The 27721-nt window shown below is 44.1% G+C and overlaps 1 protein-coding gene across 17 annotated transcripts; it reads left to right on the top strand.

Moving 5' to 3' along the window:
* The first annotated feature begins 168 nt into the window (after positions 1-168).
* On the top strand, positions 169-24901 carry PCBP2 (poly(rC) binding protein 2). Of its 17 annotated transcripts, none has more exons than XM_053374259.1 (15): positions 169-291; positions 2651-2788; positions 3250-3273; positions 3369-3401; positions 3963-4079; positions 6030-6161; positions 7905-8033; positions 8875-8949; positions 10743-10829; positions 11646-11687; positions 12837-12909; positions 13285-13323; positions 14365-14417; positions 16631-16800; positions 24515-24901. In XM_053374259.1, the coding sequence occupies exons 2-15, from the start codon at positions 2720-2722 to the stop codon at positions 24549-24551; spliced, it is 1080 nt and encodes a 359-aa protein (XP_053230234.1). In that variant the 5' UTR covers positions 169-291; positions 2651-2719; the 3' UTR covers positions 24552-24901. The 17 variants fall into 17 exon arrangements, with proteins under 17 accessions (XP_053230234.1, XP_053230229.1, XP_053230153.1 ...); XM_053374254.1 differs by having other exon boundaries at positions 14362-14417; XM_053374178.1 differs by lacking the exon at positions 24515-24901 and adding an exon at positions 19828-21914.
* Positions 24902-27721: the final 2820 nt, after the last annotated feature.

Raw genomic sequence — 27721 nt, 5'->3', positions numbered from 1 at the left:
AAATCGCCCCGCTCTCCAGCTCCCCCTCCCAGACCCGCCGAGGCCGCCGCCGCAAGAGCAGCTGCCGCAGCCCCTTCCCGCTGCCCTTGCCCTCCTCCCGCCGCCGCCATCCCGCCCGCCCGCCCCGGCTCTCTCCTCCTCCCCTCCCCCCGTCCCGCTCCCTCCGCCCGCCCCGGAGACCCGCGCACCACCCGCCCTCCCTCCTCCCGCTCCCCCCCGTCCCGTCCCCTTCCCCGCCCCAGCGAGGGAGCGAACGAACGCGTGAGCGGCCGGGCCTAGCCACCCCGCCAGGTAAGGGCTTCCCACCGCCCCTCGGAAAGTACTCGTCTTTTTTCCCCCTCCTCCTCCCCCCCTTTCCGAATCCCCGGCCTCGAGTAGCTGCGCTCTTCCGCCAACCCTGCGCCTCGAGCCGGGCCGGGTCGCTACGCGAGCCCGAGGATGCGCTTGCGGCCTACTGCGGCCGGGTCCCACCCGAGTGCGTGTGAAGCGCCTGGAGTCGGTGGGTGGGGGGAGGGGTGGCGCTGTTGCTGCCATTTGCGTCTCGGGGAGGAGCGGGCCCCGCGTGGAACGCGGCTGGGGGGGGGGCCGCAGCGGACTGGATGGCTGCGTGCGTGTGTATGTATGTAGTTGGGGGGGGCGCTCTTGCTGCGTCACATCGAGCGGGATGTGGGCCCAGGCCTCTTGCGCGCGAGAGAGAGTGATGGCGGGGGGAGGAGGAGGAGAGGGGCGGGGATTTCTCTTTGAGCGGGGGGGGGAGGAGGAGGAGGTTGACGCTAAGGCGGCCGGCTGTGAGTAAGAGAATGGAGGGAGGCCTGGCTCGCGAGCCCAAGCGCAAGGCCGGCGGCGGCGACAGCAGCAGCAGCGGGCGGGCGGATCTCATGGCTGGAGCGGGCGGGGAGCGGGAGGGGTGGGGAAGAGAAAACAGGACAGTTGCGTCGTGTTATTTTAAAACGCGTCCCGCCAGCTATACAGCGCCCCCTTCTTATTTTTCCCCCCTCCGATTCTTTTTTAGGCCGCTCTTCTCCACTGGCGGAAAGTCATTGTGAGAACTTTATAACACAGCTTTAAGAATAGAAGTATAAAAATTAAAATAGAGCCCTGTTTCTATTAAACTGCCCGGTGGAAGGAGATAGATAGATAGATAGATATATATATATATATATATATATATATATATATATATATATATATATATTAAAAAGTAGTTTTAGTATGAGGATGTGGGATTTGTTTAATATGCCCGTTCCCCCCGCCCTCGACCCCTCCACGAGTTTGAAATAGGTTTGACTCTAAACTTAGGCGGTGCAAGGTGCAGATCTGCAAGTTTATAATTGCTCGTTAGAGTGGGCAGCTTTAGGGTGGGAGATGGTTTGAGACCTTGGGGAAGGTAAAATACTGTAAATAGGAACTTCACTGACTGGTGAAGAAAAATTGCAACTTTAGACTTCCGGTGGTTTGAGGATTGGCCTGTGTGGCTTCTTTATAAAACCAAAATCGGTTTAGGGTTGACAACCTTCCTTTCCATATATTTTAATCGATGACATGGTTCAAGGTGTTATTGTAGGTAGTAATCCCTGTAAATAAAATTCTTGAATATTGGAAGTTAAATGGATTAGTTGAGATAAATAAGAATTCAGGTACCAGCTTGTGCAATGTTGCAAAAACAGCAAACTATTGGTGACTTTTAAGAGTTAAGTCTTTTATTTGGATTTTTGCTTTTTTATCTTAGACTAGTGTTAAAAATTATTTTCTTAACCTGATTCATAGTTCTTTTAGAATAAAAAAGTTTTCAGCTTGGAAGTTGCTTGCTGTTATTTTTTCTCTTCATATATATGAAAGAAAATGACTTATATATATATGACTTTCACTTGATTTGAAAATGACTTCATGCTCTCTAATGAGTCAATTATCCCTAAGCCTACTTAAAAAGTGACTTCCTGTCACTGTTCAGTAGTATGGAAAAAACACACTGCTCATGCTTAAAAGCTGTTACTTTACATGGTTAAAGTTAAGTTTCATGGCATGGGTAATAGGGTTCTTGTTACTTATAGTTGACAAAAAGAACCATCAAGTTCAGCAGCAGGCATACATCTTGTCAAATATAGACGGATTTTTTTTAAAAAAATAAATAGTGCAGATGAAGCTGTGAAAGTGACTGGGAAGTGCTTCTGCTGAAGCTATTTGTAGTTTGCTGAGCAATGGAACTGGAAACTGAAAGTGACAATTGATCTCTATCTCTCCTTCTAGCAAAGGAAGGAGGAGGTCAAGTTGTTCAAGGGGATATGTCTATTCTGTGCCATGAGCATTCAGGGGATCGTCTTTAACCAGTAGTCTCCAATGGGCATTAACACATTTGGCTACTAAGCACTACCTGACCAGTTTGTGAATAAACACATAGGAGGTGTAAACTTCTGCGCATCAACTGATTAGTGACACTAAGCACATGCAAATCTGTGGCTTTGACAACTTGTCGGTGACAGTCAACTGGGCCTATTCCTCAGATTAAATCTAATGCAAGATACATGTAATGCTGAGGCCTGGAAAAAAGAACAAATACAGGACATCAAAGTGTTCAGATACTGCCAGAAAACAGTATTAATGAGTTAATTCTTGTGTGGCGACAGTACAAGATAATCTTTTTATTTTATAGGTTGATTTTCCTTCCAGCGACCAAAGATTTGACCACTTTCAAGCCTGACTTAACTGAATACAGCTCAAGATGGACACTGGTGTTATCGAAGGAGGTTTAAATGTCACACTTACTATTCGCCTACTTATGCATGGGAAGGTACTTGCTTTTCCTCATCTTGGTTGCGTCAGACTGAAACTAGGTCACAGTAAATGCCTTGGAAAACCCAGTTGTCTGATCAAATTAAAACATCAGTTTGCTCTTGGCGTACCATGTTCTTTGTAGTAGAGCGCTCAGTTAACCCCAGTGGAGAATATAATATTGTAATACGTTGGTTGGGTGTGTCTTGGAAAAACAACCAAGCTGCCTCCTTAAAATATATTTAATTAGAGATTTACAATATTTTGTTCAATCAAATATAAAGCTGCCCTGAGCACCATCTAGTAGGGTTGCTTCATTCAACTTTTAAATGTCCAAATTTGCACTGTTATGCAGATGAAGGCTTGTTTGTACGTAGAGGGTGGGTATAAGCCGAATATTGTCTGTACACTGAAGGGTGGGCTTATATTGGACTGTCAGAATGATTGAGAACTACATATTTCTTATGTTTGCTGTTTCAGGAGGTTGGAAGCATCATTGGGAAGGTGAGTGGTCCAGTGTAATTATTATATTCTTTCCTTAATTCAGATTAGTGACACTAATAACCAGTTTCTTTTTTCCCCTGTGTGTTTGTGTATAGAAAGGAGAATCTGTAAAGAAGATGCGTGAAGAGGTAGGTTCTTGGGGATAAGAGCAGTGAAAACAAATCAAGGGAAAGTTAAATATGGCAATAAGGGGCTCCTCACCTGGTAGAAACAATTTACTGAGGCGATAGCAGTCAGTTTGAAAGATAGAACGTTATTCATGCCCAGTATCAACTTGAACATAGCAATTTATGACTTTCCAAAAAAAAAAAAAAAACAACCAACAACCAACCAGTCTTAATGGGAAGGAGTGGCAGCTATTTGTATCTCAACTTCTGAAAGCTGTGTTTATCAGTTTGGCAGTATCTCTACTAGGTACTTCTGATCTGCCTAATGCACTAAAACCTGCAGCCTTATCCTTTGCATATTTATTTGGAGTAAATCACAATAAATTGATTGAGCCTTAATTCCAAAATAAGTGTGCATAGAATGGCTGTCTTACTAGAAAATCAAACGGTGGTGGGAGGAAGAGACAGAGTTAGAAAGGGGAGTCTCCTTTGACCTGCCTTGCAGAGGGTTGGGCTGAATGGCCCTTGGGGTCCCCTCCAACTCTGATTCTATAACTCCGTTCCCCTCCCCCCCCTTTTTAGAGTGGTGCTCGCATTAACATCTCAGAAGGGAACTGCCCAGAACGGATTATCACTCTTGCTGGACCCACTAATGCAATTTTCAAAGCATTTGCTATGATCATTGACAAACTGGAAGAGGTATGTGACACCCCCCCTTTTTATGGGTTGAATAATGTGTGTTCCATCTGCTGTTGTGTTGGAGGTGATAATATGGACCCATCGTTTCTGGCAGTATTGAATGTGGTTACCATCTTTACGGCAAACAATGAGAAATACAAATGGGCTTTATTTACTCATACACCACATTTTGTGGGAACATGGAATTTCAATTCTACACAGTGGACTCTAGGACTCCCTTGAGTAGAAAATTTTGGAGCATGGGGATTAATCTTGATATTTGGTAGTATAGCAATGGAATGGCTGTCTTGATTAAAACAATTTGATCGTTGCTCAAGAATATAGAGAAGTTCATATCTTAAAGCATTTCTCCAAGTTCGGCAAACTAGTTCACTTTTTATGTTGCTCAGTTACAAGTTTACTGCCAAATTTGGACTGGTACAATGTTCCAAATTGCAATTGGTTTTCAGTTGCCTTTCAAATTAGTAGCTTGTTGAAGTCATCATTTACTTAGGATCTTATATTTTTTGCAAAGTTCATTCGCCCTGCTGTTTCATTAGAACACTATAGGAATAAACAAAGTTTGAAGCAAAAGATTGACTTCCTGGCAAGCTAAAATAAGTCTAGCAAGATGGGAAGGTACTTCTCTAGTGATAGCTCTTAAAGCAAAATGCCTGTTCACTTAACCACAGCTGTATGATTTGTGGTAAGCTGTGCCTCTTTAAACTTTTGAAATTCAGTGCTTGAGCATTAGCAGAATGTCAGTAACCCGAGAACACTTTTTGCTTTCCTACCTCCCCCACAAGGTTCGAGCTTCTGTCCTTGACTTGTGAAAGATGGTGTCTTATTGCTCCTGGCATGGAGATTTGCAGCTTGCTTAACAGAATAGCTGTTGCAGCTATTGAGTTTAGATGCTTAGGCTGTGCTGTTTGTAAGGCTTACATCATAGCCAATGTATGAAAGATACTGAATATAAGCTCTGGCACTAACAGAGGGTTTTTGTTTCTTGAGTGCCAGGCCTTCATGAATGTTGTGCAGGCTTGGCTCTACTGAACCAGTTTAGAGTTGACATCTGGCTGCAGCGATTTTTTCACTTTCTTACAGTGTAGAATGATGGACAGCCTCTGGGATGCAGAGAGTATCTACTCTGTGGATTTTTGCTGGATAGGAGCTTGCTTCTAGACACCCACTATATTCATGGTTCATGCTATAAGAGAAATCTCTGGAAAAGTACATGGGGGAGTTAATTAGCTAGCCCAAGGGCACCATAAAGTATATCTCCTTATTAAGAATATAACTAAGCTTAAGAAAATTGTACATGTTCCAGTTCATGCTCCCAAGGTGGCTTATTAACAATTAATGAGCATGCTTTTTGCATTCTACTCATACTCCATCAAGGAGTTTATGGTGCAGGAAAATTGAGTCATCAGGATATTGTGGAAGAACAAGGTGAATTAAGCAGTTTAGCCATATTTTAAATTTTTTATCAATACAGCTTCTGGCTGTGACTATATGAGAACAGTTTCCTAAGCAGAAGCGGTTGTGAACCAGAGGTTGCCAGTGTTTTGGGGCCTGTGGGCACACTTGCAAACCGGATAAACTGTTGTGGGCACTGTATACCCATCACAACCAAGCACACATTGTGACCTATTCTATAGACTGCAATAAAATACTTCTTTCAAGCCTAATTTCAATGGGGGGAGGGGACCTAGTGAGCAGCAGGGAAGGCTACTGTCGGCACATGTGCATTTGCAGGCAGTATGTTGTGAACCCTGCTATAAACATAAGTGCTGCATAGATAACAAATTGATGGACTATAATGATGGAACAAATACTTGGACTCTTTGGTCCTCTATAAAGTGTATGCATTGCCGGAACCTCAGATTTTTGGTATCTTGGGCATCTTTATTTTGAAATTTCAACCTCCATGTGAAATTTTGATAGTTGAAGTTTGTTAACTTGTGCTTTCAGGACATCAGCAGCTCAATGACCAACAGCACGGCCTCTAGCAGGCCCCCCGTCACTCTGAGACTTGTGGTACCTGCCAGCCAATGTGGCTCTCTCATTGGAAAAGGAGGCTGCAAGATCAAGGAGATAAGAGAGGTGTGTACTTAGACTTGTGAAGTTTGCGTGTGTTACAAAATGCTACTCGTTCCCTTCACCATGACCCCGCCCTGTGCCAAATGTATTGAGGTTGAATGCCACACATAGACTCTGCGTCATCCTGCTTAATACAGCCGCTTATATTTAGTGCTCATGAAACTGAGACGAAGAGCGGCTGGAGCCAAGCGCAGTGGAGTCAGGTGCTTTTTGTAAGTTTGTGTTCCCCTTTTGGTCTCCCGTCCTTTATCTCCAGGGTCAATTTATTGCCAGATAAGCGGCAGACTAAGACCTTTAAAGAAGTTGAGTTATATGCAAGGCTGGCATCTGGGATTTGTATTGACCACATTACCTAACTAATCAGTCTCTTTCTATCCCCCTTTCCAAATTAAATCCATTGGTGCTATGAATGCGAAGACATTGGAGTGTTAATACTTCAGCTACTGTATCAGCATAGAATAACTATTAATATTCACCTTTGGGGGCCCATTTAGAGCTTTTCCTCCATGTATCTTGGTTGTGTAATATTTCTCTCAATTTGAGTCTTGGGAGAGACCTTAGTTCTATTTGATTGAAAACCCTCATTTTAAAAACAAATGGGTGCATGGGTTGAAACATTTCAGAACAATAAATATGTCTACATGGCATATTAAGTGGTATAGGCCAGGTTAAAACTTTACATAACTGAATCCTCAAAAATATAAGTTACTCTCCAAAGCATAGGAGAAGGCTACATTTTCATTATGTGCTTCAGCCCATCCATGAGTGTTTAGGGTGGAATATAATGAATTCTGATTTTTATTGCCCATTTCTGCCTCTTGCACCACTTTAAAATTGAGCTAGCCTAGAAATAGAGATTTCCTTTTAGCTATCCATTTGCAGTTGGTTTCAATTGTTTTGACTACGTACTCTGGGCAGAATGCCATGTTGGCAAGCACTCCTACTTAACGTCAGCTGCAGGCCTACAGATACCAATTGCCAGTTCAGCATTGCTGCTGGGGCAAAGTGTTACACATAGGTGAACTATTGTCTCCTAATGTTTGGCCCTGGTCTCACAAACCTACACTAACCTTTCCATTTGATTAGGATTGTATCCATTATGGAGTTTGCTTTCTTTGTTCCCATCCTCCTCCGCTTAAGAGGAAAGAAGAAAGTTATTTTTGGTTGGCTTTCCGTCTTGAAGCCCTTCCATTAGTTCATTTCCTGCCTCAACCAAGGGTGCATGCCTCTCTCTTCTCCTTCTCTTTTCAGATTTATTCCATTCCTATATCTTCCCTTTATCTATAGCGCCTTGTTCCTAAATGCAAAATTTGCCTTTAACTACTACTATCTTTTCCCCACCTTTGTGGAATAGAAAGTAAGTAGTGATAGGACTTGTGGGATTCTGTCCCTGCGACTGTCATACAGGATTGAATGGCCCTGTTTGATAAGTCCAGTCTTCAGTAACAATGGTGGCTGCAAAACCTTGTCTTCACCTCCTAGTTTATTTATGCAGCTTTGAGAGCAATAAATTTGTCCTCATGAAAGCTGGACTTTAGGGGCTTGTTAAGAACACTGGAAAGTATGCTGGGACAGATCTTGTGATTTCTGTAATGTAGCCATGTACTAACTTCTCATGACTAGTTCTAAATCACTTTGGAGAAGAAGCTAAGTTATTGCTATTTGTTTGTGTAATAAATCAGCTGTCCTTCTGTGAGGCCACTAAACATGAGGCTGGAAACCTGACTTGGTATTTTTAATCTTAAGAGCACGGGGGCACAGGTCCAGGTGGCTGGAGACATGTTGCCCAACTCAACTGAGAGAGCGATCACCATTGCCGGGATTCCACAGTCCATCATTGAGTGCGTCAAACAGATCTGTGTGGTCATGCTGGAGGTGAGTAATGGTGGAGTGACCTGATTTATTGTAAGATACTAGATTAAAATGAGTAAATGCACACACAATGCACAAATAAATGAGAGAGGCTACAGAGGGATTGTTGCTAAAAGTTTTTGAGACAAGCGGAAGGGCAAAAGGAGCATTGTCACTGGAGTGTGGCCAGCTGCTTTCTAGATTTGGAACAGTTGCTACAGAATTCTTATACTGACAGCTGCCTCTCCCTAGTGGTGGTGTAGTTTTGGTTTTAAGTGATGCAAAGATCACTGGATATTTTCAAAGAAACCATTGGTTCTTAGTGGGTTCATGTCCGCAGTATTTCCTGGAAGAGAACCATCAGAGCCAAGTCAGTATAAAAGCAGTTTAGGCTGTCTGAAAGCAACACCTGCAGTACAACTGAAGGTGCACTTGGAGGTATCAATCCTTGATCTAATGTGAGCAGCTCACAAAAAGCTCAGATTGGTGATTACTTGATGTAACAAATAACTGCAGTCTGATTCAACCCGAGACCCTGCAAAGTGGTCTTGTGCATGCCCCTCCTTTTGCTGTAGTGGCTTGACCTTCTGCCCACTTGCCCATGACACCTCGGCGAAGCCTGCCTTGCACGTCTAGAACCACAGATGTGAGAAAATTGTGAAGAAATTGAAATCAATGCTTTGTGTCTTGGATTTTGATGACACTACTGCCTCCACAGCAGTGCCAATCAAATGAGGAAGACTGTGAAGTGGGTAGCTCATCAGTTCAGACAGCTAATAAACTGACCCATATAGCTCTGTGACAGATGCTTAACCAGAGTCTCTATAATTAACCATGTTTTTCCTCTTACTCTTTTATAATCTAGTCTCCCCCAAAGGGTGTCACCATCCCCTACCGACCCAAGCCATCCAGTTCTCCTGTCATCTTTGCAGGCGGTCAGGTAAGGACATTCCTCTTGTTGGGCATGGGTTGGGGGCAATAATATAGTAGCCTACCAAGCTTCAACACTGCCAGCACACATCAAACCACTCTGCATGCTTTATCACCTGTGCTGCCCATCTGGCCAGCATAGTGCTACCTCTGCTGCTTTGGTTTTGTTCTTTGGAGGCGGCTTTCAAATGTTCAACAGGCTCTGAGGTCCTTTGGGAATCGTAGTCAGCAGTGTGGGTTGGGGGAGTTAGCAGGAATTTGAAATTTACTTCAGACGTAAGACCACAAGTCAGCCCACAATTTTTTCTGGCCTTCAATTTAAGACAGTGTTCAAATTAGTGGCCGATTGCAGTAGGCTTTGAATTATTCTGAACAGTTGTTCTAAAGCAGCAGGGGCTGAATAACAAGAAGGAGAGGTGTTGGGAGAACTGGAATCCAGAGGATTGGGAATGTGAGGTGGAGATACGGCTGATAATCCTATGATACTGAATCCAAAATTCAGAACATTCTGGAATTACTTCCTTTTACTAGATGGTAATGACTTAAGGATGATTTAAATGCTGATTGTTAACTAAAATTTGGGGAGGACACATTAAAGAGATGCCAAATAATACTGGATCTGACTCGCTTCCCAGTGCTATTATGTAATTGCTTCCAGTACACAGAAAGGTTGGATACAGATGTGTTAAATTTTTGGAAAAACAGCGCATTGTTGCGGCCATTGCAGGATGGGACTTCAGTCTCTCAGCTTGCTGGAATCCTGTTACCGTTACCATGGATTTCATTGAAACGTGTGCTTGAGTGGGCTGTGCGAGTTCAGATAGATCCTACAAGGCATTTTAAAGTTGTAGCTGGACTTGCAGATACTTGCAACTGTTTTAGGCAGATAGATCTCATGTGAGGTTGAGGCATGAGGGTTTGAGAAGCTAAAGCCTCTCAGAACTTCATGCCCAGAAAAGACTTCTGCATAAGTATGTGGAGTGGAGTCGGAACACTCTGGGGACTTTGTCATTGGACTGCTTTTGAGCACAGTGCCTCAATGCCCACCTGAATTTTTTATTTTTATTTAAAGAAGGCTATACCAACAGTGCAGAAGCTTCAAAGTGAGTTTGGTGGGGTGAACTAAGCAAATATTTGCAAGCCTGTCTAAGAGCCTTTTTGGCTAACGGGTGGGGTATAATTGCTGTAAATGCTGGCTGTGAAAGTGAAAAATGGCAGAGCAGAGTGTTAATGGATAGTTTCAGTCAGTAATAGAAATTTAGAGGCAGCACCTGGACAGGTCTGGCTGTAGTTCACCCAGTGCTTATACATTCACATGCCACTTATATTGGGCTATCTGGCTGATACCTCTTGCTGGGGGAAAGGTGCTGTCGTGCTCTTGTTCTTGCCTCAATCCCTTCCCTTTTCTTTCCTGCCCCATTCATATTACCTACCCTCCCAGAGGCTCTTGACAGCTTGCTAGGCAGTTAATTGGCAGTGGAAAGGCACATGGGAGGTTACTGAAGATATAGTGGCAGAACCTCACTTGCATCCTGAGGTTGGTCTTGTGGCAGGTTAGTCCTGTTATGCCTTTAGAGAGCAAGACTCCTTTTGCCTGTGCAGGCCCCCCTGCCCCTGAAGGTGCCGGCAGTTGGGAAATTTCGCATTGTCTGGTGCTACTGATGTGACATGAGTTGGAGTAAGCCAGCGTCTGTCTTTAGTACAGGTTAGCCCTTGATCAGAGTAAGTTTTATATGACTTTGGTGTTGGCGAAAGGTTTTGGATTGACAGCCCTGGAGACTGAAGTCCTCTATTTATCCACAGGACAGGTACAGCAGCGGCAGTGCAAGCTACCCCCACACCGCCCCATCAATGTGCCTCAACTCTGACCTGGAGGGACCACCTCAAGAGGTGAGAGGGGAGTTCAGTCTCCATGGCCCATTCAATCCTTGGCCTCTTTGAGACTGCCAACAAGGGTGGCAAGACTGGTGGTGGCGGCTTGTGCTGTGAACTCCTGTTCATTGGGAACTGGATTAAGGCCACCAAACACTACCTGGCAGGCCAGTAGTCAGCCCTGCAGGTGGTAACTGCTTCGTCAATTCCAACCTGGGCTGCACTCCCCCCCGCCCCTGGCCTGCAGGTGAGAGACTTGTGCCCTCAAAGCCTCACTTAGTGTTAAGCAAGTCCCCACGCAGTGAGTGCCTTGCTGGGTCCCTTCAGTAGGGTAATCCCCAGAACCATCATGTTTGGCTGCTTCTCTCTCCCTATTCTTCCAGATGCATTTCTGCCATCCAGCACCTGACTGTAGATTGTCCACTGCAGGTTCCTAGGCGTGTGGAATGATGGGGTGACTTAGTGGGATGGGGATGAACACCCAGCTGGTTCCTCTTAGCTTTAAAAGCAGTTGGAGGCATAGGAGGTCTGGTTTGGAGTATGCCTAGGGCAGGAGGGCTTGTAGCACTGTCCAATCCTCCACTACACAACAAATCTTCACCAACAACCAGCTGCTAATACTATACTCCTTTTTGTGGTGGGGACCAGTTTCCCTTCTCACACTACGCACACTAGCAAATTCAAGCAGCCCCCTTAAGAGAACTGCCTGCCTTCAGGCTCCCCACCAACAATTCTCCCCCCTCAGCTCTCTGGCTTCCTGGCTAGTTGAAATCTGTCTGTCACTGGGTGGCTGTCCAATGGTTTTTAATAGGACTGTTTTCCTCCTTTTTGTAGGCCTATACCATTCAAGGACAGTATGCCATTCCACAGCCAGATGTAAGTTTTGTTTACACTTCTTGTCTTGAAATCACCCCACTTCTCCCTTCAAAATTTCTCCATGCTTTCTCAACAAGCAGCTTTAGAAGTCTGTTTTGATTTGAAGCTGAAATCTGACCAAAAACGATCCTCAAATTTTGTTCAGCACTTCTTTGTGTAGCCAATCTTAATCTGTCCTTTTTCTGCCGGCCTGTGACACACTTGCACAGCAAAGCTTGGTACACTTTTCCAAGTTTCAGTTCCCCTCTTCCCTCCCAATTTGATGTAAAGCCCCCCAAACAAACAAAACAAAACTCCATGGTATACTGTCATTGTGGTTCTTGGTACAGGGCATAGGGCATCTTGGTGTAGTGCACTTCACCGTGGTGGTGGAGGAGAGGCTGGCCTCAGACTTCTGCTTTGCTTTTGTCTCCAAACATGATACTCTGCATCATGTATAGTCACTGTGCAGGTGTGGCTAGGAGGTGGTGGGGCTTTTGCTTGGGGTGCCTTTCCTTGGCACGCTTTCTTCTAATAAAGCCATTAGCTATCTTTGCTTGATGTAAAAGGATGTTTTTCCTTCTTTACCCAAACCTTCTGGTATTTGAGCTAGATGCAGCACTTGCAGCTTCTCAGTGAAAGATACATAGGGATTTGATCTCTGCTCATAGCATGTTTAGAACAGGCAAGGGTGGGGCTGGGGTAAGTAGGTGTAGGAGACAGAGCTAGAAAACTGCACTGTTTAATACTGGGGAGAGCATCTGACTCCATTCTGGTCACTCCTCATGATATACCTCTCCCCTCCAAATGCTTGACAGAGTCCTGCATGGTGTAGTCCCAAGCACCACTGCAAACCAGCCTCTGTGTTACTTTGCCTGTTCGTGCTTGTCTCCTAGTGTTCGTCACAATTCACTGCAGATGCCTTCTGTTGAGCCAGGGGACTCTTGAGATGGGTGTTGGCCTCACGCCCCATGGTGCTTTCCTTCTGTCTGCACCCATCTCTGCTCAGGGAAGCGCTTGCACCTTAACCCAGTTTTCCCTCTCCCAAACTCCTGCCCCAAGGGGCAGCACCTCATGCTCAGCTTGCAGTGTCTGTTTTCCTTTAAATTGTATGCTAAGCAAGTAAGCCTCCGAATTTCCTAACATCCGTCTTTCTCTCTTCCTTTCTAGCTGACCAAGCTGCACCAGTTGGCAATGCAACAGTCACACTTTCCAATGTCTCATGGCAACACTGGATTCAGTGGTATGAAAACTCCTCCTTTCTTGTACAAGCTACCAGTCCAAGAGTCTTTCTTCACTTGCCTTTAGTCCAGATGCTTGGCTTAAGCGCCATTATTTTACTTACATATATATATAAAAATATATAAATCCACAGGTAACCATGTTGGTGTGAGGGTGGATTTGCTGCCCTGAAATGAGATCAGATTGCTATTAGGTAGAGTCTTCATGTTGCTGTCCTTCCCTCACCCTTTCAACAGCTTTGCCAGTTACCTCTTGCCTTCCAGCTGCTGCGATCCTGACACTAGTGCCAAATTGTGTAATAGTTTGTCTTGTGGCTGAAAGCCTGATAGGGCTTCAGCTAGGACCATCACACTTACTGTCCCTTGTATCTTGACAGGCGTTGAATCCAGCTCTCCAGATGTGAAAGGCTATTGGGGTAATGACTGAAAAAAACAAACAAACCTGTAGTTAACTCTATTGTGTGTTAATACTGGTGGGAGATTCTTTCCCAGGCAGCAAATTCTGCTAACCCATATAGTACAAAGGAACTGCAAAGTAGTGTTAGGTGCAAAGACCAGGCTTATTAAACCTTCCTTCTCTTGTGAAGAAATCTAGCTGGAAACTGTTGGAGAGCAGGGCATAATAGAATGAATGAAGTGTCTTATTTCTCATTTAGTAACCAGTTCGTTTGCTTGTGAAGGTGGTAGGTCAACCACAAGTGTTTCTATAAACAGCTACACTGGACCAATATAAAACTAAAGGTTGGACCATGCTTTTTGTGGCATTACCCTTTCTCCATTTTGGTCAGTGCAAATGTGTTCCTCCACTTCTTGCGATGCTTTTGAAGCAAGAAGAACATTGACATACAACTATAAGGCACAAATGGGAAGATGAGAATGCATATTTGTTTGGGGGTCTGTCTTTGCTACAGCTTTGTAGGACTCTGTAAAAAGGTCATCCTGGCTCATTTGTTCTTTCTTTATTTGAACAGAGTCACTACTTCACCCCCCACCCTGGCCGAATAAAAACCATTCTGTTGGTGCTTGCCTTATAGCCAGAGGGTAGAGTTTACTATTGTGCTGTGGCGTATATCGCAGCAGAGCAATCATTGCAACTTTTAAGACAGAATGATCTCCCCTCTCCCCATGCATTATTCCCACCCCTCTGGCCAATTTCAGGGGTATATGCAGATGAGGGGGGAGAAGCCCCATTGCTCAAGGGGAATCCCTCGTGCATGGCTTGTGCTGACGGGGCTCATTAGGCGAAACCTGCCAATTGATTTTAACCCTGGTGCTTAGGAAGAGGGGCTTGGATTTAACATCTTGCATCTCGCTCTTCTCCTGTTTGAGAAACTCTTCAGGTTAGCAGTTTTTCCTGCCGCAAATGCTAGCCTGACCGGTCTGGCCTCTGTTCAGTGCCCGCCCCCCTTGCAGGGCCTTTCATTAAACTGGTCTCGATCTCTTTTGTGTCTCAGCAGGTTTGGATGCATCAGCTCAAACTACTTCTCATGAACTCACCATTCCAAATGATGTAAGTATTTTTCAGAGATGCAGAATTCTAGGAAATGGTGGCTTGCAGATGGGACAGAGCTGCAACTTTCAGAGCTGCAACTAGGCTCCGGCGCTGCTTCCAAGAGTCCTGCGGCAGGGAGTTACAGCACTGTTCCTGTCCTACGCTCTGGACAGCTGCCCTCCACGTGGAGGGACAAGGCAGAGTTCACAGCACTGCTACGGGTGGCAAGGAAAAGGCAATTGGACTGTAATACCATAATGGGGACACCCAGGCTACTGCCTCTTCTGTTTTGAAGGAAGGTCTTGGGTTAAGATTCCTGACTGTAACCTGAAATGAGAGAGAACTTTTGTACTTTCTCATTGCAGTTGCACAGGTTAATTGAAACAGGTGGAGGGATGCAGGATGTGCAGCCCATCACAGGGCGCCATGTGGATTCTTGTGTGGTGAAATCTTGAGCATACAAATACATAGAAAACTGGGTGCAACCAAATCTGATGCAGCTGGCAGCAGTGCATGGGCCTCTCTGTGCTCTTGGGAGAGCATCGCAGATGAGAACAATTGAGACAATACAATGGTCTGTTAGATTTTTGCAGGCAGTTTCATGGGGTGACTTCAGGCCACCACAGAGCTATCACCTGCTGAAGCTGGCCAGTCTGTTTGGCTAACCCAGAAGTAGCCCAACAAAAGGCTCGAGTGCCTATTTGGAGCTTAGTGAATTTGTGCTCTGCTTGCACAGATTTACTTTGTGGGTGGTTATACCACCAAGCTTTGTTTACAAACAAGGTTTTAGGTTCTGTTCTCTGTGGGTAATATTGTTACGGCAGTCTGTAGAGCAGAAGGTAGTCTGGTAGTCTAGCGAGTGCTGGGAGTGTTGTGAAGCATGTAAGATTTCGCTTTCTCTAAAAAGAGACTTCCATTTTAACAAAAGTGCATTTTATATATTTGTTAAATTTGTAAGCCACCCTATACCTGTAGATTTCAGGGTGGTTCACCACATAAAATTACAATATAAAAAACACAAAATACATAATAAAAAATAAGAACAAAGCAAATCAATAATCCTTCCTCCCACAAGGGAAGGAGGAGTGTTTTCACCTGGTGCCCAAATGTGTATAATGTGTTTGATGTATATAATGAAGGCACCAGCCAAACCTCTCTGGGGAAGTATTCCCCAAACGGAGCCACTGCAGAAAAGGCCTGTTCTTTTGTTGCCACCCTCTGGATCTCTCTTGGAGGAGACACATGAAGAAGGGCCTCAGGAGGATGTCTGGGTCCGAGTAGGTTCATATGGAAGGAGATATGTACTTGGAATTAAGACTTTAAAGAGATCCTGAGTATAGATTTTACTTCTAAAATTTAGGTATTTGTGGATGACTGGGGATTCTAGTAAAGAAAAAAGAATGCTATAGGGAACAGTCTTAATAGGTGAACTTCAGCTCCAGAAAAGGGACTTTCACAAGTTGTTCCTATAACTAACAAAAGTTGGAGAAGTCAAGACAAACTTGATCTTAGACAGGCAACTGAATTTTTATTAGAGTTTTAAGTTCGATTCCCCTACACATTTTTAGGTACTGTGGAGATAAAATGTTTCCTAAGCATAAAGGGAACTTGACCAGACTGATGATTCTTTTCTTGGTCTGCAGTCATGATTTTGGATGGTCTCTCAGATTTCATCTAAAATGAGTGTTTTCACCTTTTCCAGAGCAAGCGGACTGACAAATTCAGATTGGCCACAAATAATAGTATCCAGAGTGTCTTAGTGGTGCAAAGCTTGTTTTCAGTATGCTCACATGTTTTCAGTACAGCTGCATCAAGGATAGAGAAAGAACAATTACAGTAGAAGCCTTTCAATCTGCCTTTCATTCAGAGTCTAATGTGTGGAAATCTTGAGGTTCACAGAGAACAAGCATGTGAGCATAGTGTCTGCAATATGAGATAATATATAAAGAGTTGTCTGAATAGTTCATCAGTACAAATGACTCTTGCATAGATTGGCACATAGATACTATGTTTCTTTGGAAATAACCTGAAGTATCATTCTTGAGTTAACAAATGTTTACCTGATAGTGAAAGCACAGAAGTAGGCATATGCTAATCAGATAATGAGTTGGAATTTAAATAGCTTCCCAGAGGTTAGGCCTGTACTTGACCTGAAAAGAGAATAGCAGGACAAAATGATTATTTTGGAATCCTAAGCTCCATTTTGACCATTATCAACTTTCGTTTCTCAGCTGATTGGATGCATCATTGGGCGTCAAGGCGCCAAGATCAATGAGATTCGCCAGATGTCTGGGGCGCAGATCAAAATTGCCAATCCAGTGGAAGGATCTACTGACAGGCAGGTTACCATAACTGGATCTGCAGCCAGCATTAGCCTGGCTCAATATCTAATTAATGTCAGGTAAGTCTATTTAAATGGCATGCTGCTTGGTAATGCATGTATGAGTTGGCAGAACTGGGGAACGTGAAAGATGACTAAAATCAGGGCAACATTTTGAAAAAGGCTGTTTCTCTGAGCTGAAATAGAACAAAACCACCTTTTTTCTTCCCACTTTCCTGGTGCAAAAGCAGCCTGTGCACCAGACCTCTCCATTGACCTTCTAGGAGGTGGTATGGAGGAAGGAGAATAGAAATAAATGGGATATGTAACACTCATTCCTTGGCAGCGCTTAGGCTTTTTACTAGAATATTTCTGGTTGGTGACAGAGCCAACCAATATTGCTTCTTGAAAGTCCTGTGTCTGCATCAAGGTAGACTAAACTGGAGTCTTGCTGCTAAGCTGAGTCTGTACAAAAATAAGATGCTTAACTGTTCCTTAAAAAAACCAGAAACAGCTGGTGCCTTTTTTGAGATCTGGAAGCTGTGCAGCCCAGTTTACTGTAGTTAATAGAGGAAAGGGAAGAATTGGGACTGCCCCAGGGGTGGAGCTTTCTGCACTGCAAAGGCTGCAGCAGCTCCCTTTCTCCCTGAGTACTCTTGCTAGCAGCAAAACCCTCAGCTACGGGCTGCAGCAGTTCTCTGCAGCAAACAGTGGCTGCTCCTTGGGCCCTGTCCTTAAAAAGCCTACTTGGCAAGAGGCCCTCTGCAGCTTTTGAGCAGATCAGATGATCTCATAAGGCAAAAGTGAAAGCATCAGCTTAATGGAGAGCATTGACTTCAATAATTAAAAACCCAGGCATGAGCAGCTGGCATTTCATGTCCTAGATTTCTTCCCTCTCTTTCCAACGTAGCTAAAGTGTTCATTGCAGAATGACAGGTTAATGATTAGAATCTATGGGTTAGCTTCTGGCTCCAATGTAAGTGCCCTCCTTCTGTAATGTAGCAAAGTTAGGCTTGCCTGTGAGCTTTCAGCTCTCTAAACTGCCCACTAATGAGTTAATGCATTGCAGGGGGCTGGATTAGATGACCCCTTGGGTACCTTCTAACTCTGCAATTCAGTGATTGGCTAATAGCAAAACACAACATTTGTACAAGTAGGTGCTCTCCCAAATACGTACCTGCTATGATTTTTAAAGCAACACTGCTACATTTTCCTTGATCCTTTGCCCTGAGGAAGTTGAGAGCACCTCAATTTTCAAAGAAGTGGCCATTTGGGATGCTCAGGAAATAGTTGATTTCAGGTTAGTTCCCCAGCTGTACCAGTCAGAAACTAGGAAGTTTCTGCCACCAAATTTGAAGTTCTGTGCAGCATTCAGTGACTTGCTGCTTACAGATAGCCAGTTTCTGCAGTTGAGAATTCCTTCTTGGAGGTGCACAGACACAGTATTTTTGCATTGTGGTGGCAAGCTGCAACCCGTTAGCTATACATTGGTTGATATATTATGGCCTGCAAGAAAGAAGACTGCTATGTAAGCGGCTAGAAGACACTTGGAAAAAATTGTGTGTAAGAGAGATTGCTAATAGGTACTCCTCCATTCTGAACTCCTTAAGGGCTTAGGGTATTTTTATAGTGTCTAAAAGCCTAAATGCTGTACATAAAACAGGTAAAAAGAGTTTGCTTGCAAAGTTACAGTATAAAATATTGAGGGGAAGGGAACTGCTATATAAACAGCCATCCTTAGAGTTTCACATTCTGTCATGCTGGCCAACTGTCCTTCAAATCCTGTCTACTTGATGTGAACTGCTAAATGTATTTTGCAAGAATCCCAGGTTGTCAAGGCTGGTTTAAGCTAGGAGGACCAGTCATTTCAAACACCAGATTCTGGAGCGTATAGGTCTCAAGATGGGGATAGAGTGTGGGTCACTTTGATGATACTGCTGCTTGTGTTCAGCTCTTACTGGGCTGCATGTTACTGGTGTAACATTGGTTAAAATTCATTCAGTTCAGAAACTCATTTAAGAACAGTGGTCATAACTGTTTCCAACTATCTCAGTGTTCCGGGCATTCCAAGAATTCTTTTGCCAATTTTCAGTGGAGCTCCTCGAGTGCTCTGTTGAAGCTTAATCCCATGAACAAATGAAATTGTGGAAGATTGCTCCTGAAATTGCTATTCAAATAAAATACATGGCTCTTTTCTTTAGAAGCAGCCTACATTTCCACTTTCTGTAGTTCAGTATGCAGGAAAACCTAACTGAGAACCACAATGTTGTATCTGAAAAAAGAGATGTGCCTACCATCTGCAAGCTCTTCCTTATTCTAACACAAATAAAGCCTTCCCTTGGGTGTTTGGCTTGTTTTATTCATTTTTTGAACCATTTTTTAAAAGAAAAATTATCCTCTGGCTAGATGAGGAATAGCCTCCCCTGCTGTTTATTGACTGTAAGGATGTAGAAAACTGGATTGTGTTAAAACCTCTGACAGTTGCACAAAGGGTTTGTTCATTAAGACTTCCCTGATAATTACGGCAACCTTGGAGTGGAACACAATGCACTGTTAGAATTCGTTTGCTACCTAAATGCATGTTTTGAATACTGGCAGGAGCTACAGCCTGCTTGCATTAAATCTGAAGGGACAGCTGCATGGGCGAGGGAGGGAGGGAGGGAGAGTGGTGTGTTGCAAGATATTGTCAGGAACAGATAGGATTTCAGCTACATTAGGTTTAGTGGCAGTTCTCTGCAGCTTCAACAAAATGTGTGTTGTAGTTCAGTATTGAAGCAACCAAGTTTCTGCTTATGGAATTGAGGAAATCAAAACCTGGGGCTATTATTCATAATGGGATTGGGATTGGAACTGTTGTGTAGGCTGGGATTTTTGTTTTGTTTTGAGGGTGGGGTGGGGGAGTTATTAGTGCACCATGGTACACCTAAGAGAATGTTGAGATTCCCTTGCAGTCAGCATTCTCTCCCATCCCACCTTTCTTCTGGCTATGCTGTTTCCAAAGCTTCCCAGATTAGTTTCGTGCTATTTAAGCTGTTTGTGTCCTGTGCTTTTTGTGTGGTGTTCCCACCCACCCACCCGTATTTTTGTTCCTTTTTTCCTCTGTTACAGTTTAGAAAGCGCTAAACCCTCCTCCCAGGCAGCCTCCGTCACGATCCCCGACCACCTCAGCATCAACCTCTCTCAACCCTCCACCCCTTCTTCTTCTTCCTCCTCCACCACCACCCCCTCGCTTGCGACAGCGGGGGTCTCCGACGCACCCTCCAGCCTCCCCAACCCTCTTCCGACCGCCCCCTGTGTATCCAGTCTGCTTGGCATGAAACCCGTCCCTCTCCTGGCTCTAAATGTTGTGTCTGCTGCTAAGGGTGCCTCCACCACCTCAGCTGTGCCATGTGTTACTAACAAACTGAAAACGGAAAAACAGAGATTCTCTCCTTACTGAGTGTCTGCTTGTGGCCTTAGAGGAACAGCAGATTGCTTTTCAGCAATGGGGATCCCATAGAGGAGACTTGGAAGAGCTTTTTTAAAAAACTTCAAAAGAAAAGTGAGCTTTGTGATTCCTTTAGGATGGAGTTTCTTTTTGCTGGCAACCTCCACTAGGTCAAAGACAATTGAGCAAGTGTATTAATCAGTTTGAGTCCAGTAGTGATCTTGATTATGTAGCTTGTAGCTGTTGCTTTAGTAGTTTTGTTTGCATTGTTACATGGAATAAGGTGGGTGGGGAGGGAGCTGGGTGGGCAGGGAATGCTAGGGTCCGTTAACAAGATAACTCACTTGCAATTCCTTGGTTTAAGCTGTGCAAAGAGGCTACTTTGGCCAAACCTGTCTCAATGTCTGTCCTTTGTAATAAAGCTGTCATGGTGAGAACATGCACAGATGTGCCTGAATTGGGACCGAACTCTGACCACAAGCTGGTTGAATCCGACATTGCACCCCCAGGCTAAACTCTTTTTTGGGAAAATTATCTACACTACTGCACTGCACTAACACCATGATTAAGTATATAAACTTCCCTATGGAGGCTCTGATACCTAATACACAATTGTGAGGGTATGAGCTGTAATGGTGCTGGGGGCGGGTTCAGACCCTGAATACTATTCCTGCTCTTGTACAAACTGCCACTTGCCAGTGTATACAACTCACCTGCTCAGTAGGACAAGTAATATTCTTTGTGTGCACACCCTTCCCATGTAAAAAGACTGCAGCAGGCCTTTAAAAAGCTTGCGTGATTCTGATGTCCATCTTTCTCCACACCCAAGACTTTTATTAGCCACTTAAGAGAGTGAGAGAACCTGGAGCGACATATACGCTGTAATGAACAGCTGTGACAATGCTGCGGGTGTTGCTTTCCTTTATGGCATCTTCTAAAATAGCACTTGAAACCTGTTCAGCTTTCTGATACTTAGTCCTTAGAGGTGGATATTTCAGACACCTAGAGATGTGGTTTTAGAAGCCCCTGTCTCCTGATGGCAGTACAGGCCATCTGAATGGATGTTCCCTCCCTGGCGCATGTATTCTGTATTGAGAGGTGATAATCTATAGAGGCTGGGCAGTTGGCTTCACTTGTTCTGGTATTTCAACTTGGGCTTTTGAGGCCAACAGCTGCCTGTTTCCTCCACTAAAGGCTATTTAAAAGCCGTGTGGGAAAACTGGGTAGACAAAACAGATAATGCAGCGGGATGACATGCTCTTGTGTTGAGCATAGTACGTGTTCATTCTTTCTGTCTGCACCTAAATTCACTTGATCTTTAGCCTGGGGTTGTCACATGAACACTACAGACACTTCCTTTTTTTGAGCTCTCTTAGTCTTTCCAAAAACATAATAATTCAGGCAACATTGAATAAGAAACGGTGACAGCTGGAACTGCTAAGAATCTTGTGTTATCCTTTGTATTAAAAGAAAGTTACTAGAACAAGTTTGAAATGATGACTGATGGCTTGATTCTGGGGCTGCACTAGTTAACTCTTTGCATCCAGGGAGCTGGGATGGCCTGGCCTTATCCTATCATAGGGGACGGGGAGGCCATCAACTGGCTGACTTAATGCAGTTCTGTCAAACCCTTTTTCCTTGAGTAGCAGAAGTCTTTTTTAGTACTTTGTTTCTGCAGTTTGACTTTCACAATTGTAACTTTTTTTAAAAAAACTGTTCTGCTCTGTAGTGTAACCACATAAAGTAAAAATTGTCCACTCTTAACCAAGTTTTTGGGCTGGCCGTCTTGTTTTATAGTGTTCTGTAGAGGCTGAATTAATGGGCTTTAATTTGTTCTCGACTAGCAAGTCTGGTTATGTGTTGTCCAAAAGCTATTTGTTCATGCAGCACTACCACTAGCCAATGGGGTTGACGATATGGAGCACCAAGTGGTGGGAAATTGAGATCAGAGCTTCGTTCATGTTCCCTTTTTCTATCCAGCTGGCATCCATGTGGGCCTGTAATAACCTTTAATTTCTATTAGCTCTAAGTTGAGGTAGGCAAAAGATGTTCCACTGTCAATTTTTATTATAGCAGAGGTACACTAAGCATATATTACTGAACTGGTTTCCCAAGAATCCTATGAATGGTGTGTCCACTCTTGACATCTTTTAGAATCTTGCCCTTGCCTCCCGTAAATTTTCACTCCCATGTGCAAATGGTTGCTGGGGGATATTGCAGAGCAGATCTGCTTCCAAGGTTTGGGGCCCTTTCAGAGAAATGCAAATAAGTTGATCTCCAGCAGAGACTCATTCAGTGAGCCTCTGAAACAAGCTGCTCTCTGTGTCAACCTGATTACTTTTGTAGCCTCATCCATGGGTTCATGACATGTCCATTTCTTGCAGCAGAAATCATCTGTTATAACTTGATTTGCTAGTATCTTGCTTCAAGACACATCGAGTAAACACTATTTGCAGACACAATGTTTGCTCTATGTGTTCGCTTTCTAGTGCTCCCAGTAAAATTGTCATTCTAAAAGAACCTTACGTAAATTTCTCCCGGATTGGCAGAATTTATGCCCTTACCCCAAGATACTCCTACACAGTGAGGGCCAACTGCAAAGGTTTGGTTACCTTATATATTTGAGAGATGTTGATTGTAGGCCATCACAGCACACAGCACACATGCTTCTCTGCCCTGAAATGGGCATAATTGGCATTGAGGAAAGGTTGTTTTCTTCCAGCTCCACTTAACAAACCCCCTTCCCCCTGTTCTTTACAGGCAAGGGGTCAGAGAATCTATATATTTAACTCTGGTCATGCTGCTAAAAGCCAGGCAATACAAATGCACAAATACTGGTTCATGGGGAATAGAGTACCACACCTTTTCTCTTAATTTGAGGAAAATGTCTTCGCTCATGCATATCTGCAGTTTTTGCAAAACTACACTTTGAGGATATGTGTGGGGTGGTGAGATGGGGCGTCCTGCAGACTCCCTTCTCAGTTCTAGAAGAACAGCGTACAAGCCAAACTGCAATACAACAAACTGCACAAACTTTTCCCATCATAAGCTATTCTTATTGCACCCTTGAATGGTTCTACCCTGCCCATTGGACTGTCAGTTTCAGCTCTTTGGGGCTTTTTGGTAGTCTTTCACATTCTAAAAGAAGCAGAAGAATATTTAAATGATCCGGCCACATGGGCAGGGTCTGATCATGAGGGTCTTTCACACCGATAGTGGCACAATTCTTTGGGAAAGACCTGCACAATTTGGCTGCACTCCTGGGGTTGGATCATCTAAAATATTCTCGCAGCAATGGAGTAGCTGCTTGTGGATGCACACACCTTGCAGAGCTAGGAGAACCTATAGAAAGGGCAGCTAGTTTGCCTTGGAACATAAAAGGTAAGTTTCGCATAGCTTGGCTCCACCTCTTGGATAAGATCTCAAGTTCTTAGATAACTTGAATTGGTTGGATTGTAGTTGGGCCTTGAATGTTATTGAACGTTGGTTTCTGTAGGCCCTTGTGGGGTCAGCTTGCAACAGTCCAGATGTGGGAAGGGGTGCTAGTGGAAGTCCTCCTTTAAGGAACCAGGGTATTTATGCAATCCCCTCCCCCTGCCCATCCTCCCATCAGCAGTGTACAAAAATGTGCCTTTGTGTTAATGCTGGAGTAGCAAATTGATTGCTGAAGCAAATGTTAGGTCCTCTTAAGCACTGCTTATTTAAAGCCTCGTGAGCAGTGAACTCATTTGATCAGAGTGATGTGGCTTAGAATATGGTAAAACTTCATAGGCTGAATAAAATAACAGTGGCTTTGGGCTTTAAGCATCAGGCAACTGTAAAAGTTGTCTGATTTATAAATTGAACCAACTCTGGCTTGCCTTTTTTATGATCTGACTCTGGTTAATTCTTGCCTGCTAACCATGGAACTTAATTGCCTAACCATTGCATACATTTTGGTGGCTTCCTTCAAGAACAAGACACTCAGACACACAAGGCAAACTGAGCCACAGCTTGCATGCTAGCAGCAACAGAGGCCACTATGGCGTGCCTACTGCTAACAAAGCTCTGAGTGAGAGGAGTTCTGGTGACTGCCTGGCCCAGCAGGAAAGCAACATTCAGGAGCCACTGAACATTTAGGACCATCTAAAATTTACTTCAGCCGCACATACTTTGAGGGGCCTTCCAGCCCAGCTGCTTCTATATTGCCTGGCATGGTATGGGCTGTGCGGGGCATTGGTCTGCGAGTGATGTGGGAACCAAAGGGTTTTGTTCTGGCTTTTGATTATATCATACGTTTGGGGTTTAAAATATTTGTAGTACGACTGGGTAGGATTTTCTCTTAACAGATTTTTTAAAAAAGGCCTTTAACCTTTGTTCTCGTTGTAGGCTTTCTTCGGAGACTGGCGGAATGGGAAGCAGCTAGGACAATGCAACCGCCTCACTCATTACCCGTTTCTGCTGTTCATCCCCATGATCCATCTGTGTAGTTTCTGAGCAGTCAGCGATTCCAGGTTTTAACTAGTTTGTAAATTTTCAGTTCTACATGCTTTACCCATCCACTCATGATTTTTTTTTTTAATTGCAGCATTTTAATTCCTTTTCTCTGTTCAGCTGTTAAAATGCTGATTCATATTTTAGTTTATAAGCTTCTCCCCCTTTCTTGGCTCATGAAGTTTTTCTGTTATGTCATGAGATGTAAGAGTGGAATTAATACATTTCAGTTTAGTTCTGTAATGTCAGAAATTTTTCAAAAAAATAAAAAGATGGACTGGAGCTTTTTTCCTTGTGAATAGAAAATATTGTGGTGCTCTTGAGTTTTTATAGCTGGCCTTTATTAACCGTCTGTGACTCCATAAGGCTTCAGTAAGCTGCTTTGCTTGGAAATGCTTAAAAAGTTTCCTGCCTTGGTGACCTGTTTGGGTTTGAGAGGTGACTGCTCCTAGCTTTCTAGTATTCTCTAAAAACACCTAGAGAAGTGGGTTAACACACTGGAGAGGGAAGGGAGGAGTAAATAAAATATGCAAAACATGTTAGCCCACTCCTCTAATGCACGGGACACTAAACTTCTATGAAAACTTGTGTAACTGCTGTATGTTGGAAATTTCCTCACAAAATCTCTCTTCCGAGTGAGCTGTGTTTGTGGGGGCCTGAAACTCTTCAAGCCACCCAAATACCTAGGCTTTCATTTGGAAGCTTGGGGCAGGCTCTGAGCTACGCCTCTATTACTGAAGTCGGTTTTTATTTTCAATATGGGATGCAAATTGAGACGGTCAAATCTCATTATGGTAAAATAAAGAAATTCTAATTCCCCCGGACTCTATGCTGCAATGCTTTCCTGTAACTGGGTCAGGCCTTTCACAATTTCAGCAGATGAATACTAACTATACATTGTGGGTAGCCGACATTGCGTTTCCCAGAAGTTGAACCATGCACCCAAAGCCCCAGCCAGCACAGCCAGTGTTCACAGATGATGAAAGTTGTAATCCACAACATCTGGAGAGTACTAGCTGCCCTTCCTGTAGAATATATGCAAGATCCCTGTTTGATATCCTTCTGGTATGTAAATGTGAAATGCACACGTTAATATTTCTGCACATTGAACGAAGCCATCCACCTTATGAGGGCTTTGAGGTAATCTCGGTGCGTGAACAAAAATGCCACTTTAGTTTAAAGAAGTTGCCACCTTTCATGGGGAAAGGGTTAAACATTGTTAAGAGAAGGTGATTCTGAAATGAGAGCTTCTTGTGGGCTGGTTTGCACATCACTGTAAACAGTGCTTTTCCCCCTGGGGGGACGCAGAGGTATGCATACCCCTAAACATTTTGTGAATCTACGTTTGGCCTCATTGAGGGGCAGTATTGCTATATGAGTAGGAAAATGAGAGTACCCCTAAACATTTTAAATTTTTTTTTTTAGAAAAAAAGCACTGACTGTAAGCCATTACAGTGGTACCTCTAGTTACGAACTTAATTCGTTCCGGAGGTCCGTTCTTAACCAGAAACTGTTCTTAACTAGAGGCGTGCTTTTGCTAATGGGGCCTCTTGCTGCCGCTGCGCCGCTGGCACACGATTTCTGTTCTCATCCTGGGTCAAAGTTCTCAACTCGAGGTAACGTCCAGGTTAGTGGAGTTTGTAACTCGAGGTACCACCGTACAGTGGTACCTCCGTATTTGAACAGCTTAGTTCACGAACAACTTGGAAATGGAGTAGGTGTTCCAGTTTGCGAGCTTTTTTCGGAATCCGAACTGTTCTGTTTTGAGTGTTACACTTCCTTTTTCAGTGCCACAATTCTGTTTTGAGTGCCTGCGCTCCTGCTTTCACGGGAGTAGGAGCTGGATCGGGGCAGCTCAGCTGGGGAGGGGCATGCTCCGTCACACTTTCCATTGAGGGGTTTGCGGCTGGGGGCTCCTTTAAACTTCTCCCTTGAGGGGAGAAATTTAAGGATCCCTCACCTCCGCATCAGAGCCCCTGCACCACCTGAAGGCAGCCAGGCAGAATAGTTTCCGGGGTGGGGAAGATGGAGGCAGCCTGGCAGCTGCATCTGAGAGCCCCTAAACTGCTGCTGAGGCAGCTGTCAGACTGTCTCCACATTGCCACGCGATGCTCCTTTAAACTTCTCTATTGAGATGAACACAGCCACGCACCTCTCAATGGAAAAGTGTGATGGAGCCTGCACCTCTCCAGCTGAGCAGCCAACAAGCTTGAAAAAGCAGCAACACAACAAATTGAAAAAATTAGACCAACCTCAAATGAATCAAAATCACAAGAAAACATAAAACAGCACTGACTCTAACCCTAATTCTCATCCTTACCACAACACTAACCCAATCCTAAAATTAAACCTAACCCAGAAATGGTCTTGTTAAATAGTAAAATTCATGTTAAATTGCTGCTTTAGGGGTTGTTTATAAAAGTCTGGAACGGATTCATCCATTTTGCATTACTTTCTATGGGAAAGCACGACTTGGTTTTAGAATGGACTTCCGGAACGAATTAAGTTTGGGAACCAAGGTACCACTGTAGTGGGAATGTTTTGTCCTCCAGATGTTCCTGAACTAAACTCCCACCAGCCCCAGCAAGCATAGCCAATCACCAGGGGCGATTGGAGTTGTTGTTCAGCAAAATTTGGAGGGCCAGATGTCCCCCATCTCTGCTGTAAGTGTCATCCTGAAAAGCCAGTTTTGAATTGGCAGCTTGCTGTGCCTGTGTGTCTCCTTCCTTGGTTAAGCTGGGAGCAAGAAAACCACAACATTGGCTTAGTGTTCTATCTGAACCAGTGCTCTCATGGCTTGTTTCTCTCCATGCAAGTGGGAACCAATAATAAACCTGTGTGGCACAAGGCACAAGGCTAATAACTGACTTTGTATTGGGAAAAATTGGCTGTAGTGGTACAGTGGGTTACATATGCTTCAGGTTACATACGCTTCAGGTTACAGACTCCGCTAACCCAGAAATATTACCTCAGGTTAAGAACTTTGCTTCAGGATGAGAACAGAAATCGTGCTCTGGCGGCGTGGCAGCAGCAGGAGGCCCCATTAGCTAAAGTGGTGCTTCAGGTTAAGAACAGTTTCAGGTTAAGAACAGATCACGAGAA

Source organism: Podarcis raffonei, chromosome 2 (genome assembly GCF_027172205.1).
Source record: "Podarcis raffonei isolate rPodRaf1 chromosome 2, rPodRaf1.pri, whole genome shotgun sequence".
In the NCBI taxonomy this organism is placed as follows: Eukaryota; Metazoa; Chordata; class Lepidosauria; order Squamata; family Lacertidae; genus Podarcis; species Podarcis raffonei.
This window is presented reverse-complemented; position numbering and strand designations above follow the sequence as displayed.

Coding starts and splice junctions, on each gene's coding strand:
- PCBP2 (XM_053374172.1), top strand. CDS start 2,720: ATGGACACTGGTGTTATCGAAGGAGGTTTAAATGTCACACTTACTATT. Junction 8,034..8,874: donor TCTGTGTGGTCATGCTGGAG/GTGAGTAATGGT, acceptor TTTATAATCTAG/TCTCCCCCAAAGGGTGTCAC. Junction 12,910..13,284: donor TGGCAACACTGGATTCAGTG/GTATGAAAACTC, acceptor GTATCTTGACAG/GCGTTGAATCCAGCTCTCCA.